Genomic DNA, 19281 nt, shown 5'->3' with positions numbered 1-19281 from the left:
GATCCTGTGAATGAACTGGGGAAGGGTTATTGTGCTTTTTTTCCTTTATTTAAGCAAAAGGTAGCTGAATTATTTCTTAGCATTCAGAGAGAAATGTGTGGCGGATATTTATGGTCTCGGGACACCACACAGAAAAACACACGGGCAACAGTGAGGGGAATAAACCAACCCCTCAGTAACACACAGCGCATCATACAAAGGCTATCTGTTAGCATGGCTAGGGAAGCAGGCTGCCAAGCAGTATGCAAAGGAAGCAATGTGGCTTAAAAAGGACAACAGAAAACAGCCACTCCGCTTCAGGGAATGGATACAACACAGACATTAACACTCTTAGTCTTCTCAGCATAGCACAAGTGGAAGTTTTCAAGCAGCAACCAGCTTTTTACAAAGATCAAGCTACCCAACTCTCTTCCCCACTGCCCCCAGCTTTTGCCCACCTGATCGAAATGAGTTCAAAACAAGAAAGAAAGAAGAAGAAAGCTGTTTTCAAATACTATTAGAGCTGAAACAGAAAGACCACATACCCCAATGATTGCGTTCAGTTCTGCCATGGTCACTTGCTTGGCACGCTCCACAGCCTGCACCACTTGTTGCTGGTGCTATAAATGAAGATCAGAAACAGAATAAAATTATTTAAAAAAAATACTACGCACAAATTTTCTTTTTTTTTTTCCAACTTTTTCTTCTTTTAAATCATATGCAGGGCTTGAAATAATTGTTCTCTAACAGGCAGTCAAATTCTGTGTATAAGGTAAGAGTAGGATTTTATTTATGCTATTACTTGACAAGAATTACACCCTTGCCACCAAAAAGAGCTGTTTTATAACCTGGCTGTATGGGGGACCTATCTTCCTTTTGTTCACAAGCACAGTGTGCTCCTGAATTTACATGCCACCTTAAAAAGCAAACCACTTTCCTCAAAGGCATGGAAACTTTTTCATTAAAAAAAAAGGCACACTGGAAAATGAAAGGTATGTATTTTCAACAACCACACAGTGCCCACATCACTGAAGGATATACAGATTCTCTTCCTTGGTACATTTCAAAGCAGCTCAACCGTAAGAAAGAAATTTAAAATGCCATTCACAATTCTGTCAAACATGTGAAAGAGAACTAATTATTTCAATCCCCAACATGTAAATTTTAATAGCTTTAAAAAGTCCATCAAAAACACATGGTCTAATTAACAACACAGTTTACAAGCTTCAGTGGTTATATTATCTCAGTTTGAGTGATACTGTATTACTGCAGTAAATTCAAAATTGCTGTATGCTGAAAACTGATTGGTATTTATCTGAAAACATCAGCTACAAATAAAAGCAAGGTCCTAATCCTGCAACCAGACTCGTGCCAGTCTGGAGCTCCACTGGTGGCAAATTCATCTGTACATGCAGCCTTGCAGGATCAGCACTAGGAGTGACAAATTGGTGCAATGTAGGGCCAGGGCGAACTGCAAGTAGGCTGTATGATAGGTACTGGGTGTGAATCACCTTTTATTTACAGCCACAAGTTGAGCATGGTAGGGCAGCCTGAGCTCGGACAGGAGTGAGGGCCTTTCAAAAAGGCTCTATTGCACCAGGGTTTGGCACTCTTGGGTATGTCAGTTCTCAGTGTTCCCCGCACTACTATCTTTGTAACAAAGGGAAAACAGAGTCTGCAAGACAGAAACAAAAATCGCATTGTCCTTTCCTGTAAAAGCTCTCAGGACAAGGAGAACCAAGCTTAAAAATCCACCCATAACCATGAAAAATGTTGACCCCCAGCTATGAGAAGTGGATGCTTGCAATAATGAAAGAGGTAATCTAGAAACATTTCTGGAAGGTAGAAAATGGTTTTAAGGTTTGTTTGTTTTTAAGCAAAGAAGAATTAAATGACGGAAATGCCAGGAGAGCAAATAACATACTGCTGCAAACAGAATCACAGCAGTCCCATTTAGAGTTTTCTAAAGCTACAGTGCTAACATAAACCAAATCTGTCACTTAAGAGCAGCCAACATAAAGAACAAAAAGCAGGCCTGAACATGAGCAAATGTGTTCTTGGCATTTGGGAAAAAAACCTGCAGTGACTGATGTATCACCATCACGGGTAACCGCTAAAAAGGAAATTACAATTCTCAAGCCTTGAGTTCCTGATGATGTGTTATCATCTCCAGGTCATCACGTGATGAGGACAGGTACAGCTTGCATCAATAATGTAGCTGAAAGCCCTGTGATACGTGGCTTTATAAGGCAAGAGGGTGACCATAAAAATTACAACACCGTTTGCTGGTGGAGGTCAATTATATCAAAAAAGGATCAAGCGTTTGATCCTGTAATAATAAATAAAAAAAAAATAATATTAAAGAAAAGAAAAAAACACCACAACTGATCATTTGAAAAACAAAAACAACCAACCTCATTTACTGAGAGGTTTACAGTCATCATTGCTTTCCTAACATGCCCTAGGCAATGCCATCATTTTACATGGACATAAAGACAGGAATGTAGCTCTTGATTTGTACATAAGAGCACTCTTTACAATTCCAACACCCATTTACTTAAATCCTGTTCCCAGGGCCATGGGGAGGAAAAGAAAAACTTCTGAGGAACCTGCAGAAAGCTGGCCTAAAACATCAAAGCTATTGCGGAAATGACTCCAATTTCCATCCAGGCTTTGAAAAAATAAGTCAACTCCACAACAGTTTAAATGGTTTCTTTTCCTTTACAGCAAATGTACAAAGAATGGCTCTGAAGAGTATTTGGGAAAAACATCGTTTCATTCCCAGGTGAGAAGAACAGAAGGTGGAAGGGTCAAGTACCAAAATCTCACTTTAAGATTTTTGCCGAAAAGCATTGTAAGACAGAAATTCCCTAAGCAGTCTCACAAGGCATCTTTCATTGATTCTAATAGGTTTGGGATCAAGCCTTCATAGAGAGGAGAAAACCCATGGGCCTTATAACACTGAACCTAAATTAGGTATAGTAGAAACAATTAAAACTCTCTATTGCTAGCTGCTTTAACATTGATTTAATCTTCAGTGGCACGGTATGCACAACACCCAAAATAGATGGTCTGTAATTAGCTTCTCCATCATTTCCAACTCAGCACAGCAACCCACTCTCATCCAGCTCCCTCCCTGCTCCTCGACACCCCACCGGGGGCCTGTCCCCAGTGACCCATAAGCTACTTTTGAGTCACAGATGCAAACAAAACACAACAGAGCATCACAGCAAGCGAAAACTGAGCAGTCCCTGCGCTGACTTGCACCTTCTTGGCACGGGGACCCCAGCTTATTTGTCCCCTTGTAAGGGAGCAGTGGGATCCACTTACTGACCACAGCCCCGTAATGGGTAAAGACCTCTAGATCTAGCAGAGCAAACAAGAAGGCACAGGGCAGCGCTGCGGGGTCCCAGCACAACCCGAAGCCCAGGTGAGGGGCAGGCAATGCAGTCAGTGATCAGGGCGGCAGCACGGAAGGACAGACCGCCCCACTTCCAGACAGATGTTTGGAGGCATTCTGCTGCAGCACCATGTTAACACCACACAGTAGCCTGCCCCTCAAGTGGTAATGGAAAGGTTTAAAACCAAGTAAGAAATAGAGAAATAAATAAAAATGTGACTTTTTTTTCTTTTCTCCAATCGAGAAAGACACAGGTTTGCAGCTTTCACACACACTTTAATGCTAGCCTTCCTCCCTGCACACAAGCAAATGACAAACTGGTTTTCTTCAGATATGAGAAAACAGTATTTTGCATCGCATTTAACAGGCCAGAGCAATGAACTCAATACCCTGCCCTGCCCGTCACCCTGACTAGTATCATTTCTCGTTTTTAACTTCTTCCCTGTGTCTTCTTTTCATCCCTTTCTGTTTTCTGTAATGAACGGTGTCTGCAGTTGCCTTCTGTTGGAAAATCTTCTCCTTTCAGTCTCATGGCGGGTAGCGACAGAGACCACAAGTAGGATGGAGGCGTTTTCACCATCATATTGTCTTATCACACTGTCTGTCACCTAGCCCTGGCTGCTGCACATGCGTTGCAGCATGGTAGAAAATACCTGGTGGGGTTTTTTTTGTTTTTTTTTTGTTTGTTTGTTTTTTAATAACATGTAAGAGCTCCCTGCTGCTTCCAATGACAGGTGAGCCATGCTGATGGCAGCCAAGCAGCAGAAATTCTTCCTGACAAGCATGCACAGGAGCTGGTGTTAAAAATACTTAATTCCAGCCTTTCTCAGCACCACTAACAAAACCTGATGCAAAACTCGATGAACAATTGACTTTGCAGAAGCAAGTGGATTCTGCTATGTTTTATTCATATTATTTTGTTGTTGTATTATCTGTTTAGCGGGAGTACAAACCAGGTCTTGCTTAAGAATTGCGGCAGTGTCATTCTGAAAAGCCTGATCTAGAGACAGCATAATGAGATGAAGCAGTGCTGAAAACACTAGTGAGAACCAGAGAGAAAAAACACTTTTACAGTGGAGTACAGCACTCTTAGAAAACTAAAAGGGACCAGCAGGGTCACTGAATCCACGCACTGTAACTCAGACAAGAGATAACAACCACTTCATAAAAACCTAAGAAAACTACTGGTGATATATGCATAAATTGCTAATAAGATGCCTTTCTTGGTAGAAGGATTACAGATACCTGACAGCTCCCTTTTACTTGTTTCAGCTCTAGTCTTGGGCAAGCCCTAGATGAAGGCAGATAGTTTTCTCAGAGTTTCTCAGCCTCTCATATCCCAGACCAACAATTACTTCCTTTTGAATAACATTTAAAGACTCTTGCTCTGCTTCTGTATAATGTGTACCATGCTCTTCACCCAAATTCTTTAGAAGCACCTCCTGGGAATATACATACAGAGAAGAGCAAGCACGTTATGGCCCATATCTATCTTGCAAAAGGGAAACCGTCCGCTAATATAAAGGTGTTTGAGCAGAAAAGACTGGATTTGGTAACACATGCAGCATTTCATTTTTGAGTGTTTATTTGCACATTGCTTGGCATTTGATTGTGCTTCTAAGTAAACATGACCACCTTATTTTGCATGGGAAACTGAAGACCTCTATTAAAGAGCAAGTTGTTTGGCTTGTTATTATCTAAGTTGACTGGTACTTGGAAGGTATAGTGAACCTTCAGAAAATGTTTCTCATAGCTTCCTCCAGTCTACATAATGCTTGAAGTGTGGCAAGAGTCGACATGGGATAATCCTATGAACATTTGTTTGGCTTCTCAAGCAACGTTTGTAGCTTGTGCTGAGCTCCAGACTGCCACGACTACTTTGTTAGCTGTAAATCAGTCAGCTTGTGGTGCGTCTGCATGAATATAAACACAGTCAATATTTACTCAAAATCAGGTAACCATGATATAAGAGTAACAGTAGTCACACTGAACAAACACAGCACTCCAGCACATGAGATCATTTGCTTCTCAGGGCACACTATCAGGGTCGAAAGGCAATAGTCACTGGTTGCACCCAGTCACACACACCATGTTGACCAGACAGGAACCAGACTCCACTTGAAAGCTGCAGGGTTATGCAAACGCCATGCTGTGCTGCAGCTGGTACACTCAGCAGAGAAGCAGCATAAATCAGTAGAGGCATAATTTACAGCTTTAGACCCCAAATGAATAGTGTCTAACTGGCTAAATCATCAAATGATATGAACATCAGCTACCTATGCCAATTTCAGCCAATCTACACTAAGTTAACTGAGTGCTAACAGCTACTCCAAGTATTTACCTACAGCTTGTAGGCACCCCCTTCCTCATATATAATAGAAAGTACTTTGAGCACACCGATATCTTACAACATCACACAGAGGTGGAAAATGGCTGTTGCAACACAGGAAGTCTGCAACAGCAACAGAAATTGAACGCTGATCACCCCTGAGGTTCATCTCATGCCCCGACCACAAAGTCATTCTTTCTTATCAAAATGGGAAGCTTGTCTTTCTTGATGATATTCTTTACAGTCTTCCTAAGCTGGAGTCAACGTAAAAACAAGGTACCATTTGACTGCATATTTAGGCAGGTTAAAAAATTTATTTTCAAGATATACTTAGGTAATCTACAGCACTGTAAAACTAACTCAAGTTTTGTGTCTGGAGAACTTCCTGAATATTTTACAGGATTGCTCCTTGAAACAAAGCAGGCAGTAAGGCACAGTAGGGTGACGTATTGTAATTGCATCCTTTTCATGAGATCTCTAGTGATTTTGGCCACGATTTCTTACTTCTAAGTGAGTTATCGCAAGCCATTGATTCCTTACAAAGTTAACAAGCAATAAGACAAGTTAACCTGGTGCTATTATGAGGCAATAATGTTGCCATCAGTGCATGTAACCACTGTATTTTGTTCATTTTTCCCTCAGGCACAATACAAAGGAGTCTGATCACATTTTTCAGCCACTATTCCACAATTAGACTGTATGCAAACTGCATAAACAGCAAAAGCATGCTGCAATTCAATTCTCTATTAATCTAGATGATGAAATAAAGAGGCTTCCATTAAGACTCTCACTTCTTAAAGATACAAATTAGATAGAAACCAAGACTAGCAGAACACTCAAAACTGGAGACCAGTTCTCTTTTGTCTCGTCAGCATATGCTGCCGAAATAACCTGATTTTAAGAAGTGTTTGTACTTATAGAAGTCATGCAGTCACCAGTATTTTCTTAACCCTGATATGAAAACTATCACCAGCGGTGGCACTGTCAAGAAACGTGAAAAGTTTTTTTGCACTTCCCGTTTCAATCTTTCTTTGCTGTCTAGCCCTGCTCCCTTCTTGCTAGATGAACTAAAAAACACGTTTGCCTCCAAGCAAGACAAATGTGTACACTGCCTTTTTGGAAGTGTTCCCTTTTGTCTTTGTCAATGCATGTAAAAATGCTGAAGTTGTGAACTTTTCTTGACCTCTCCATTTCCTTTGTAGCCTAAAGAGCTTTGACATCACAGAGCATGCACAGAGAAGCAGATGTAGGACTTGGTAAACAAGACATGCAAACAGGTGAAGAAAACTTTATGGGCCATGGTTCTGAAAAGCAAAGGCTCACTAGCACAGAAACCGTAAGAGATATTGTTTTCAGATCTAAAAACTTAACTAAAAGCTTTGATTTAAAGCCTAAAAAAGAAAATGGTGGTCACAAAGCATACTGACAATAGTGCGCTTAAGCCCTTACTGAACGGTACAGTACCCATGACAGAAGCAGGACAACATCATTTACTAAATTTACAATCCGCATCATCTCTGTTGTCTATCTATATAGTTCTTACAACAAGTATATTAGTGAGAAAGCCACTGAAATGGTTAAGTTCATGATTATATTAAAATTATGTTCTCCATGCCTGGCTTGATGGCCAGGAGGTTGTCAAACAGTGATCAGAGACTTTAGCGTATAGTTCAAAAGTTACATGTGAGCATCACAAGGAAGGTTCACATTGACTGAGGAAAAGCAAGAAGCATGATGTGAAGCCATCACAGTGCCTCCTCTCTCTAATACATGCACTCAAACTGTACCAATACCAGCTTTCAGGAGAATGACTCCAGGGTGATTTAGTACCAGCGAGAAGAGCATGATGCAAAACAGCAGAGAAAAAGGAGAGAGTCTGTGCTCACCTATGTGGGATGCCACTAACACTTAAGCTCAAAACCTCACTGCCCTTTTTTTTGGTGTCTTTTAAAAAAAAAAAAAAAAAAAGAAAACAAAAAAAACATTCCCCATAGATGGGGTAGACACTAACACTTTCAAAATCAGAGCCAAAGGCCAAAATTTAGCAGTCACTGTGAAAAAAACACATCTCACTTCAGATGTACTCCCTGGCAAGAACCAGACCCGCTCCAGGAAAACAGGCTAGGTTCTGGAAGCAGACAGGCAGAGCAGTGCAACTTGCTTGTGTACCAGAGTTCTGCTTAGGATTTCATCTGAAAATAGCAGTACCAGTAGTAGTTTAGTGGTACAGAGTTTCTAAACACTGTATCACATACTCAGGAGAAGATGTCTCATGGAAATACTGATCGTGTGCCTTTGCCAAGATCACAGCTTTGCCTGCCAAGTACTCACCCCTGCCTTTGTTTCAAAATCGTGACATTTTCGTGCTTGCTTTAGCATGAGTATGAATCAGCTTTACACTTCATTTTTATATGCCGTGTTATTCCTGCGCAGCAAATAAAACCCCCTAACTAGAAGTACAGCAATTCCGTAGCAGCTGAAGTACAAAATCAACAGTTACCCATTTTAGATCCATGCAGCACTTGAATTCTGGTCCCCCAGCAATCTAACTAGATCATTACACATCATTTAGTTTCCACAAACCCATCTTTATAGGCAAGGAGCACTGCTGCACTCACAAACACTGCCAGGTCCTAGTTTTGATAGCGTCATTCTCGTTTCAGACACGGGCACATGTACACAGGCAGCATCAGCTGAATGCTGGCGTGGAGCACACGGCCCCTGGTATGTAGCAGGATGAGCAGCTCTCTTGAAATGCAATGGCACTTTACAGAGCAGCTGAAAAGGTGGTGGAAAGAGCCCTAGCATATTCTCAGGCACGGATATGATGTTTTATGTATGCAACACAAAGAAATACAGCTTTCAGCTTTGACTTCTCAGCTACTGAAGCGAAACCACACGTTAAACAGATGCGCACCAGCGGGCACTGGCAGACCCCACCTCCCAGTCCCTCTCCCCCAGTAGGGTGGGCAGGGGAAGCCATCACGCACCCGACATCTCCTGTCATGAGCCACGCTGCCATTTCACTTTGCACATACCTGCAGCTCTGAGGCTCCCTTGCTAGCTCCAACCAACTCCCCCAAATCCCAGTGCCCCTCCAAGTATCTACCACGCACTCGGGATAATACTGACAAAGAGTAATTTGGAGAAAATTAGTGCTTAGAGAAATTAGCTCACAGTGAGTTTCAATCTTCTGTCTATATTCCCCAAATACACAGAAAACATAAAAGGATTTATGGTAATAAGTAATCTGGGATGCAGAGAGAAAACAGGCAGAAAAAAAGCTGCATTTGTAGGTCTACTCTGTTGAGCACCACGACTTGTTTCACCAAAACAGAAGTTTCTGCCAAACTTTAAAGCTCGCTGCCAGGAATGTAGCACAAATCATGCCTTTCTAGCGTTTTTGCAAGCTACCCTATGATTTCAGATTGACAACGTCAGAATTGTGAGCAAAACTGCATTTGTGTGTGACAGCAAAGTATTTAAACAACTAAAATTTTGCTTAACACATTACAACACTCTCCATTTCATAAACACATTTAAATGATATTATAATAGAATTGGAGAGGATAATTAAGTTACAATGAGGACAACGCAGTGGAAAGTCATCTACAAGCACTATGAGATTCATAAATGAACAGTCTCAACACAAAGTCCCATTTTTATAACAGATATGATGAGGCAACTGTTTAGATTAGTACCAGTGCAGACTACTACCTACCTCTTGGGACAGGAAGGGAATAACTTGTGCACATATAGCATTCAGCCTCTTGACAATTTCTGCCTGCAAATGACAAGAAGAAAGAAGTTTTAATTATATAAATTCTCAGACGCAACTGTTATCCATGAGCACAGGACATATTTTTGTTTGTATCCATCTCTAGCCATCTTCTGGCTGGGATAGCTTAGCAGAAGCATTTGGGAGCCGGTTTAATAGTTCCTAGCAGACAGTCATTTCTGGCTAAAAAGTTCTACAGTTTAGAACTTCCATATAATACAAAGAGAAGTTAATTTTCATTATATAAACAAAGACATTTGTTTTTAAGGAAAGACTCTTCAGGAGATTTAACAAAAAAGAAAAACAAAATACCGTGTGTTGCACTAAAATCTCTCCTAAAAGGCAAAAGGAAGTATCATTTCAAATTACAGCAATGCCACTGTAAGTGAAGGGATCAGATAAACCAAATATTTCTATATGTACACTGGGAGAACATTAGCAATACTACATACAACTTCACTGATAATAATTTTACACATATTTTATAAATTTGTATTTATATATTCTTACATAATTGTATCATATTTTTGCCATTATCAAATCCAAGGTTAACAGTAGTTACTTTCATGATACAGACCATAATCATGATCAGAAACGGATAATATATGATGCTTTATTTCCACACTGCAGATCAATTCTTATTCTGTGTATCTAATCTGCAAATCTCAATAGAGACAGAGGAGATTTGGAGAGATAACACAAGAATTACAGCTTTAGTGACAGAATATTTAAAGTGATGTAGACTTCCTTATAATAAATTGTAACTTTCTTATAATAAATTATAACCAGGGCCAGTTCTTCATTATACAGTAGGACAGAATGCTCTTCCTCTTGCGAAATCACTAAGCATGTGACAAAGACATATAAACTTGTGCAATTTGGGCTTCCTTCTTTTATCAACAACCCCTCTGGCCTTTTTGCTATGCAGTCTCTTAAATTGCACAACCTTAGAAATGAACCGACAGAACAGAAAGGCCCAGAACTAACATTAAAAAAGACAGTACTACACAGAAAATAAACCCGTGTACAAGGAATATTACAGTTAGACAGCTACATAATCAGAAGACATAGAATGCTGGAGGTAAGGGCACATATGAAACTAACTCTGCCCCCTTGTGCGTACTGTGACACATTCGTGTTTACACATGCTACTTCTCAATACAATTTCTTCATTTCTCCAAAATCCATTTAAACTCCCATAGGTTATTTATGTATCAATCTCAATGTTGCACTGTCCCAGCATCTTCTTACTGATCTTCATGATTTATGCAAGTCCCCATCTCACTAAAGTTATGCATTTTAATACATGTTTGACATTCATCTACTGGACGTTTTCTGTTTTACCAGCAAGCATAGACACCTTAAATGACACTTGAGAATATGTTCATCACAAAGCTAAATTATCTGCTGATTTCAAAGGTCTACACATGCCTATAATATCAGACATGCTACAATGCAAAACCTAAATACTCCTTTAAATAGACAGTGTTTGCTATTTCATCCTGAGATTTATGAACCGCTTGTTACATTAAGCAATACAGGGAGCTACGAGATGTGTGTGTCTAAGCTTCAGCCAGAAAGGCTTTGTGATCTAGTACTGCATTATTTGAGAAGCAATATTTGATTAAGGAATTGTAGACTGTAATACAACGCACTCTTACAAAGTACCTGTGCTGTAGTAGTTCAAGCACCATTAATTCAGTCATTTCCAAATTTTGGGTCCCAGCCACATTTTTTTTTCCCCTAAGGAATCTCCTGAGTGCCTTAAAACCAAAAAGAAAACTACATGTCCTGCTCTCAAAGGCTTTTCCACATAAAGAGAAAACACCAAAGCACTGCTGTCTGTGACTCAAGCTGGAGTCCCTCTGGCCTACCATTTAAGCAGTAATAAGAAGGAAGTGATGCTTTCCTCACTATGGAACAACTCCTCCTAAAAAATTCCACACGTAAAATGCCTGTCACAACTACACACACCTCCCACACAGTCCCCAGGTGACTTTTCCCTTGACTATGCTCAGCAAAAGACTACTCCTCACTTCAGCTGGACAACTCAAACTCATTGATGGAATACGAGCAGTTATACAACCTGAACAGACCTCTTGGTAACAGCTGCACCAGGGTACAGAACAGTGGGGATCCTTTCATGCAGGAAGGTGGAATCAGCGAGAAAGCACCTGGCCCAATGTACAGAGAAGAAAAAGAGCTCAGTGAGGGATTTAGGAGATGCTGAGACATCCCTCAGCCATAGTTCTCAGCTAGCTATGGGACCTGCTGGACCAGTCACAACAGAGCTGAGAAGCCCTTCCTAGGCACAGCCTTTAGAAGTAAGATGACTTCCTTGTTAAAATGGTCTTCAATTCCTGTGGCAATGAGCTTTCCTCATTGTGTGGTTCTGCGTACACTTGAATTTTACCACCTGCAGCACTAATGCTTCAATAAAATTCAGAGCAGTTTGCAGAAAGACAGTTGTTTTGAAGAGCAAAAATAACTACTACAAGGTCCTGGCAAGGGAAGCAAAAGGAGGAAGTGATCAGTAATAAGTAGTACGCATCATCTCATGGTGCTGCTATGCAAAAGGCAGTGATAGAGCCACCTGATGAAGAGTGAGTCAAAACACCAGTTCTGGGAGTAGGCCACTTCGCATGGCACTCAGCAGACCTCTCTGCTCCTTGGCAAAGAAAGCATGCAGCAAGGAAACACCCCAGAGAAGCAACGGGACTTCACCGAGGGTCTGCAGAGGTACAGCTCGACTGAGACATGGACTGCCTGGCCCTGGAGATCACAGATCACAGGAAAGAAAGTGCCAGGTACATGCACAAATGCTATGAAGGACATGACACATTGTGCAGTCTGACAACCTCAAAAGACATGATCTGCTTTTGTCTGCCAGAGATGGGGAGACTTCACAAAGGGTACGCAATCCACTTTATTATTTCACAATGCTTTGGGGCTTGACTATAAAGCAACCGCATTTCAATTTTCTCAGAAAGTTGTCTTTGGATGCCTCTTGCTGTTTCCAAAGCAGACATTGAGAACTGTAAAACAGACACTGACCTATTCTTGAATATTCAAGGATGAAGTCTTCAAAAATCTCAAAAATATTCCAGAAAGAGTTACACTTCAGCATTAGCCCTCCAGTGCCTGCAGATATTGCTGGGAAGACTTTAATTACACTTCAATTAGTCCTTAAATTTAGAAAAGAAAAAAATCAGAGGCTTCTTTACAAACTAGTCAAAAGCATGGCCTGCAGATGAAGTTCACCTAGGTTTACGTTATGTTCATGTTCCTACAAGTGTTGCCAAAAGCATCTGAAATGCACTTCAGTCCACCCTTCTTCCAGCTACTCTGAAACCCCACAGAGGTGCTGGACTCAATGGCAGAGGGACATTCAGCGCTTGGGACTGAAATATGATGCCCAAAGCAGCATACAAAATTTTAAGGGGAACTTGCTTCTTTCATAAATTTTCATACAATTTCTCTAAATTGTAATTTCATACCAACAATTTGTTTCTTTAGCCATCAGCAAGTATTTATAGCAAAAAGTATGGGCAAGCTGTATGCTCACAGCACATTTGTCAGCTTATAGCAATGAGCAGGTTATCAGAGGCAGAAAGCTGTATGATCTGAGAATTCAAAGTGGCTTTATAAGCAGCTGAGAACACATGGTTAAAAAAAAGACATGAAACATGTTTAGTGTTTTAACAGTAAAGTCTCCTGATGCATGCTGTGTACTCAAACCGTCAAATGTGAAAGGCATTTTTAAACAAATGCTTATTATTTTAAGTGTAAAGATGGCAGGGATGCCTGAGGATACTGTTCGTTTTGCCTGAGGAATGTTGTCTGCAGTAAGCATTTCCAGTGGTCCAGAATTGAATAGTTAACACAACAACACTCAGCGATGCAAGAATGTTTTCTTATTGCCTTGCTCAGTGTTAGGTGTTAAACCAATGATCTCAAACCGTAACAACTCAAGAGCCAAAACACACCTTTTGTGTATTTGTTTTTTGCTTAATATGAAAAAAAAAAAAAAAAAACACAAGTAAGTGATGTACAAAACAAAACTTGAAACAGACAGTTTAATCTAGTAAATACAAAGTATCCTCTGCCATGGCACTTTTGCAATTAACTGCATAGACTAATCCAACAGCAACGCGCTCAAGTGCTTATTACAACTGCAATGTAACAAAAAGCTAACCAACTAAAGCTAGTCAGAGTGGATCTCTCACAAGGACACCCTAAGATCTGAAGGTGCAGACACTGATAATGCAGGCTAGCGTCTTGGTAGGCCTACTACAACCGCAATTAGACAAGACCTGAAAACTCCCACTGGCGTAATGTACAAAGTAAGAGACAAAACAAAAACACAAGTCTGCTTTACATTTCCATGTTGACAGAGATTTTTAAAAATATACATTTTAATACCAGTTTAAGACCTTCTATTTTCTCTTAGATGTCATACCAATGTTTTTTTCATGATCAGCCTAATTGGCAGGAGAAGGAAAAAGTATGATTTCATAAAATAAGGCAGCCAATTCCTCACATTGAAAGCTAAAGTTGCCTCGGAAACACTGCTGCTTCCACGGCCATCTAATTTTGCCTCTTTTGTCCCATGGGACCAAGCTTTAGAGAGGCATCATTTATTTACAGGCCTTTCCACTGGGCTTCAGTTATCGGCCAATAATGCTGTGGACACACACTTCTAATGGCCTATGTTTTGAAACCAAGTCTAATCTAATGGCGCAGCGCCCAAACTCCTTTTCCAGCATAGCCATTAAAGGATGTAGGTTATTGCTGTTGTCACCATTGATATTTGTCATTGTAATGTAATTAGGGCCCTAAAATGATGCATTACAGCCCTTGGCACAGCTTCTATTAAAATCTTTTCTTCTGCTCACTGAACTGCGACCTGCTTTCTGATGAATAACAGACAGACAGCTTTAGGGTGAGGAGCAGATTCATCAAAGAAGTATTTTTCAGCATTGGAAATAAAACAAATAAATAAATAAATAACGGAGGGCAACCTAAGGAAAAAAAGCACAAGGAAAAAAAAGAAGAAGCACAGAGAGCATTTGAATTTCATCTGACCACTTGAAATTCTGATTGCATCTGATGAATCTTTCTTAGGACAATATATTCCCAGCCTGTGAATCACATGGTTAATCAGGGCTCTAATCTGCTATCCATCAGCCTATGCCAGCACTGTAACTTCCAATCAAATTTATAGGTTATGTGGGTCACGCATCCCTGAACAACTACATTCACAGATATCCCATTTAAACCGGCACAGATTCTGAAATGCTGTTGTTAGGGTTACTGAATGTTATAATACTATTCAAAGCTTTATGAAAGCTCCTGATAAACAGCTGCTAAATTATTGCCTGTGGATACAGCATGATGCTCTGAAATAGCATTAATGGCCCAATAAAAGGGCAATTGTTCATGCCAAAATATAAAAAGGATAGCTTTTGCTGCCATAGTTTGTCAAATATGTTAACAAACACCGACACTTCTATTACTCCTTTCCCTAAACACAAAAGATGTTTGGTTTTGCATAAAAACACACCAGCATGGAAGCAGAAAGGATGAGGGAGAGGCAGGCAGCGAAGGCTCGAGTTGGAATTGTCTTTTTACTTATCTAACACAAGCTTGTATTGTTTGACTCCCTCTGAGAGCCGCCTAAGAAAAAACACTATTTTAACAGTTTTAAGCTCTCCAAAACAATTTACATTGTTGCTTTTTTTTCTTTAAATGAATGGTTAAACATTTCCTAACTATAATGTTAATAAATATGTTTTCCCTTACGTTTTTGGTATGCATATAAAGAGATGATAACAAAATAATTGTGCCTGAATCTGACCCATGTAAAGGAATGAGGACCTGTATCAATCAATAGTGCCTCAAAATTATTAAAAGGATACAACACAAGAGCAACTGCTTAATTCCACAGCTCAGCCAACATCTTTTTGACCAAAGCAATGAGGGAGCAGTATTTAAATGATGCTTAATTGCCTACATACACAGACCAGTATATTTAAAAATCTGACCTTCAAATACACAAGTGCCTCTGAAAACTTGGGTACTCCCGAAAAATGTTCAGCAGATAAGCCTGTGGGCAAGGCTGTGCAGAAGAAGCCCCCATGAGGCAGCCCAACCCAGAACAGAGCTAGTTACTGGTGTCAGAGTGCTCATGGCACAACTGCTGCCCAGCAGCCACCAGCTGCACGCATGAGAGAGAACACAACAGACCACCACACTCCCAAATTCCTCTGATGGTAGCACCTATGGACTTAGTTCAATTCACCTTTGCAGCACACAGCAAGAATTGGACTTAAGCACATGATAAAATATGGGAACGTGTTTAAGTACCTTGGTAAGTATTCTAGCATATGTCCCAATTCTTAACAGAATTGGAGCCTCAGAGAGAAGCAAGAGTCATATAAACTTCAGATACTGAAATACTCAAAAATGTTCTAACACGTACAGAGTTGAGAATCCATTTGTTGCTTTAAAAATCTCCATTTGCATTCCTTTTTATCAGAGAAAAAAGCAAAATTGGGATTTTATTTATAGTATATAAACTTCAGGAAAAATATTTCCACTACATTTCATGAAGTTCCATAGTTATTACAATTATAAAAAATTGCTGGTAAAGAATTACCACTGGAGGCTGTAGGTCTGTCAGTGGAATGGAAACAAAACTACTATATATGTATTGTTGAAATAAAACAGAATAATAAAACACTATTGGGAAACCCATTTCAGCAGCCAGTAGGAAAAAGAATATATGCAATTACACTTTCAGAAAAATAATCTGAAACAACTGTTATTTCAGGTTTAATTTGTTTTACACAATGCAGCCTTTGCCAAAAAGATCAATCTAGTTTATTAAGTGCTTACCAAGAACACATGCACACACCCATAGTATCTAAACAAGTGTTTCACAAATTAGTGAGAGAAAAAACATTATTACACTGTATGAGACATATCACGATTCTGAATAAAGTGAGCAAAAAAGCTAATCTTAGTATTTCACAGAAAATTAACTCTTCTTTCATAAAGAAGAATGTGTTTTGTTTTAATCACAGACTGTTGTCTGGAAGTGCTTACTCCAGTTCTATGGAACTGGAGAAAATATTGCAAGCCCTGAATATAAAATTCCTCTTCAGCCATTAAGGAATGTTGTTTGGAAACAGAGATGCAAAGAATCTAGTCCTGTACTCAAAGAGAATGGAGGACAAAGATCTCTAGTGAGAGGGACATTAAACAGAAAACTTCTTCGTTAAACTTGAGCAATAGAAGATTTATTTTTTATTTGTATGAAATGTACTTAGAGAGTTGAATGCAACAAGATCCTGCTAAATAAACACACATACCTACCTCCCCTCACTTTCCTAATCAACCTCCTTTATAAACATTGCAACTAAGCCTATAGAGTACTGTAAACTTGATAATTACTCTTTAATAAATTAAAGTGCTTATTTTGTACAAAATACTGAGGACAGCAATATAAGCAATAGACTAGAGTGGCAGAATTTTCAAAATCAATTTACTAACATATATCCCAATATGTGGGCTGCTGAAGTGATAAGACATAGCTTTTATTTAATGTCTCAAGAACGACATGGACCTCAACTGAACAAGAAAAGATACATATTGAACCATTCATGATTAAGACAATAAAAAGAAAATCAAGTGAGGTAACATAAACTTGCTTCAAGCCTGTCACTTGAGGAACTCATGTTTATTGTTAATATCAATGTCTTCCAGCAAGTACCGACACAGAAACACATTACCTGGAGTGTCTCATCTTCAGTTCAGGCTGCCACTAGGTAGCAAGCTGCATCCTGTCTTGCCATGCCAGAAATATTTGCAGAGCATCCAGAAGAAAGGTTGCAAATGGAATTTAAAACGACAGAAACTGGCTTCAACTTCCCTTCTTCCAAGACAGCCCAAAAAGCAGACTGAAACAAGTAAGAAGGGACCACTGTGAAGCACGGCGGTCTTTCAGGAAAGACATCAGTAGAGCACTGTAGTACCCTGAAAGGTACTATCCCACCACTTACCAGCAATCCTCACACAGGACACTTCATAGGATTACAGACTTTGTAAAATATGGCCTCATACTATAAGAATGAGAAGTTTCCAGCTTGCTCCACCATCTCAAGGAATCTGACTTCATAGCTGTTGTGTTTTTTTTTCTTTCTTAAGCTTATTTAAGCTTTTTTTCTTTTTTAAGCTTATAAACCTGTGGCATCCCACTAAAGCAGCTTGAGCTCTGAGCTCAATCTTTTGTGTCCATCTCATAACTAATTAGGTCAGAATTTTCCATTTTAACGTTTGCCCGTAACAGCTGAAATGATGGAACATGCACCATCACTCCTCTCTTAGTGCTTGACCCTTCCCCTCACACATCCGTCCAAACAGTCTGAACACAGTTCTTCCGTACCTACTGGAAATGACATGAGTCAATCTCAGAGTGGCCATAAAAATACATAGATATAGTGCTTTTAATGCACAGTTTCATTTAATCGGGTCCAGTAAGTCCCCTATTTATTTACATCACAAGTTCATACTCTGTTTCTCAGAAGTTGAAGGAATTGTAATCAAAGAGAAATACTGCTGATCAGTAGTTTCAATCTGTACATCATAAAGAACCAATGAAAGGTGAGAGTCAAAACCCGTTCTCAGTAGACTTGTCATTATTTTGGGATGTCCTTAGATGCACTGGCAAAATATTAAGCAGCCAGCTTTTTAGCAAAAGGCTGAATGCCTCTACCAGGTTAATTCAGACAAAACCATGCTTTTAAAACTTATACAAACAGTGCTCAGGAAAGGGGACTCCGATGCTCTTTTCAAGTGTTAACACAAAAGAAACACTAAAATCATTTTCCCTCCACAAAATAGTTAGAGCTGGTTCAAGTGCCCAGCTCTCACTCCTGATCCCCACCAACACTCGCCCTTCATTTGCAAGTAGACAAAAAAGAAGAAAGAAAACATTCAGAAGAAGCAATAGGCCCCCATTATCTGACCTCCACTCTCCAGTTCCAGTGTTTACTTTGGAGCAGTATGCTCCCAATGTCATCACTAAGAAGCTGATACACTATCAAGCCTTAGAACTATGAAGATTGTGCCAGACTTCCAGTTATGTGTATGAGCTTGTACAAGTCCAGTCCTGACCACCAACTCCATGCAACCACTGTCAACACATTTCTGCTTTCCTCCAGACAAAAAAAATAAAAAATAAAAATTTTTTTTTCCAGCAAACGTTGTGCTGGCCCAGGTTTCAATGAACTACAAAAAGTTGACCAATAAACTTACAAAAAGGGCAAAAAAAAAGCAAGTCTCCATTCAAACACAAAACAAAACAAAACAAACAAACAACAAAAAAGCTAACTACTGAACTCAGTTTATTCACTTTCAAATTCATTTGGAGACCAGGAACCCACATTTCTGCATCAGGAATATGGTTACTACTTGTCCTCCACTTCTGGTTGCCTTTGCTACCTCATCCTTGCAGATCATGGATGTTGGAGCCCAAAGCCTGCTCAATTCATTTATAATTACATTTGTTTATGTTTGCTTCCAAAATGATAAATACTAGGAATCAGCACACTGATTTGTGCAGTAGATTTCTTGGGTCTGGTTACAAGAATTCCAACACTGTCTTGTTTCGTCTCCAATCCTTCATCTTTTCTTCCTGCCCAAAGATTTCACACTATGTGTTGGATAGTTATCATTTAGTTAAGAAATTCAGAAGAAGAAGAAGAAAAAAAAAATGTTTACTTAAGGAAAAGT

The 19281-nt window shown here is 39.7% G+C and overlaps 1 protein-coding gene across 2 annotated transcripts in view; it reads right to left on the bottom strand.

Moving 5' to 3' along the window:
* Positions 1-19281, bottom strand: part of TLE4 (TLE family member 4, transcriptional corepressor) — a 97174-nt gene that overhangs the window by 56234 nt on the left and 21659 nt on the right. For both annotated transcript variants that reach the window (XM_032206383.1, XM_032206384.1), the window contains exons 5-6: positions 9430-9492; positions 525-599 (exon numbers count right to left, since the gene is read on the bottom strand). In XM_032206383.1, the coding sequence (XP_032062274.1) occupies positions 525-599; positions 9430-9492 (138 nt within the window). The remainder of the gene's footprint in view (positions 1-524; positions 600-9429; positions 9493-19281) is intronic.

Source organism: Aythya fuligula, chromosome Z (genome assembly GCF_009819795.1).
Source record: "Aythya fuligula isolate bAytFul2 chromosome Z, bAytFul2.pri, whole genome shotgun sequence".
Classification (NCBI taxonomy): domain Eukaryota; kingdom Metazoa; phylum Chordata; class Aves; order Anseriformes; family Anatidae; genus Aythya; species Aythya fuligula.
Note: the sequence above shows the minus strand (reverse complement) of the source record. Positions and strands in the feature narration are given on the sequence as shown.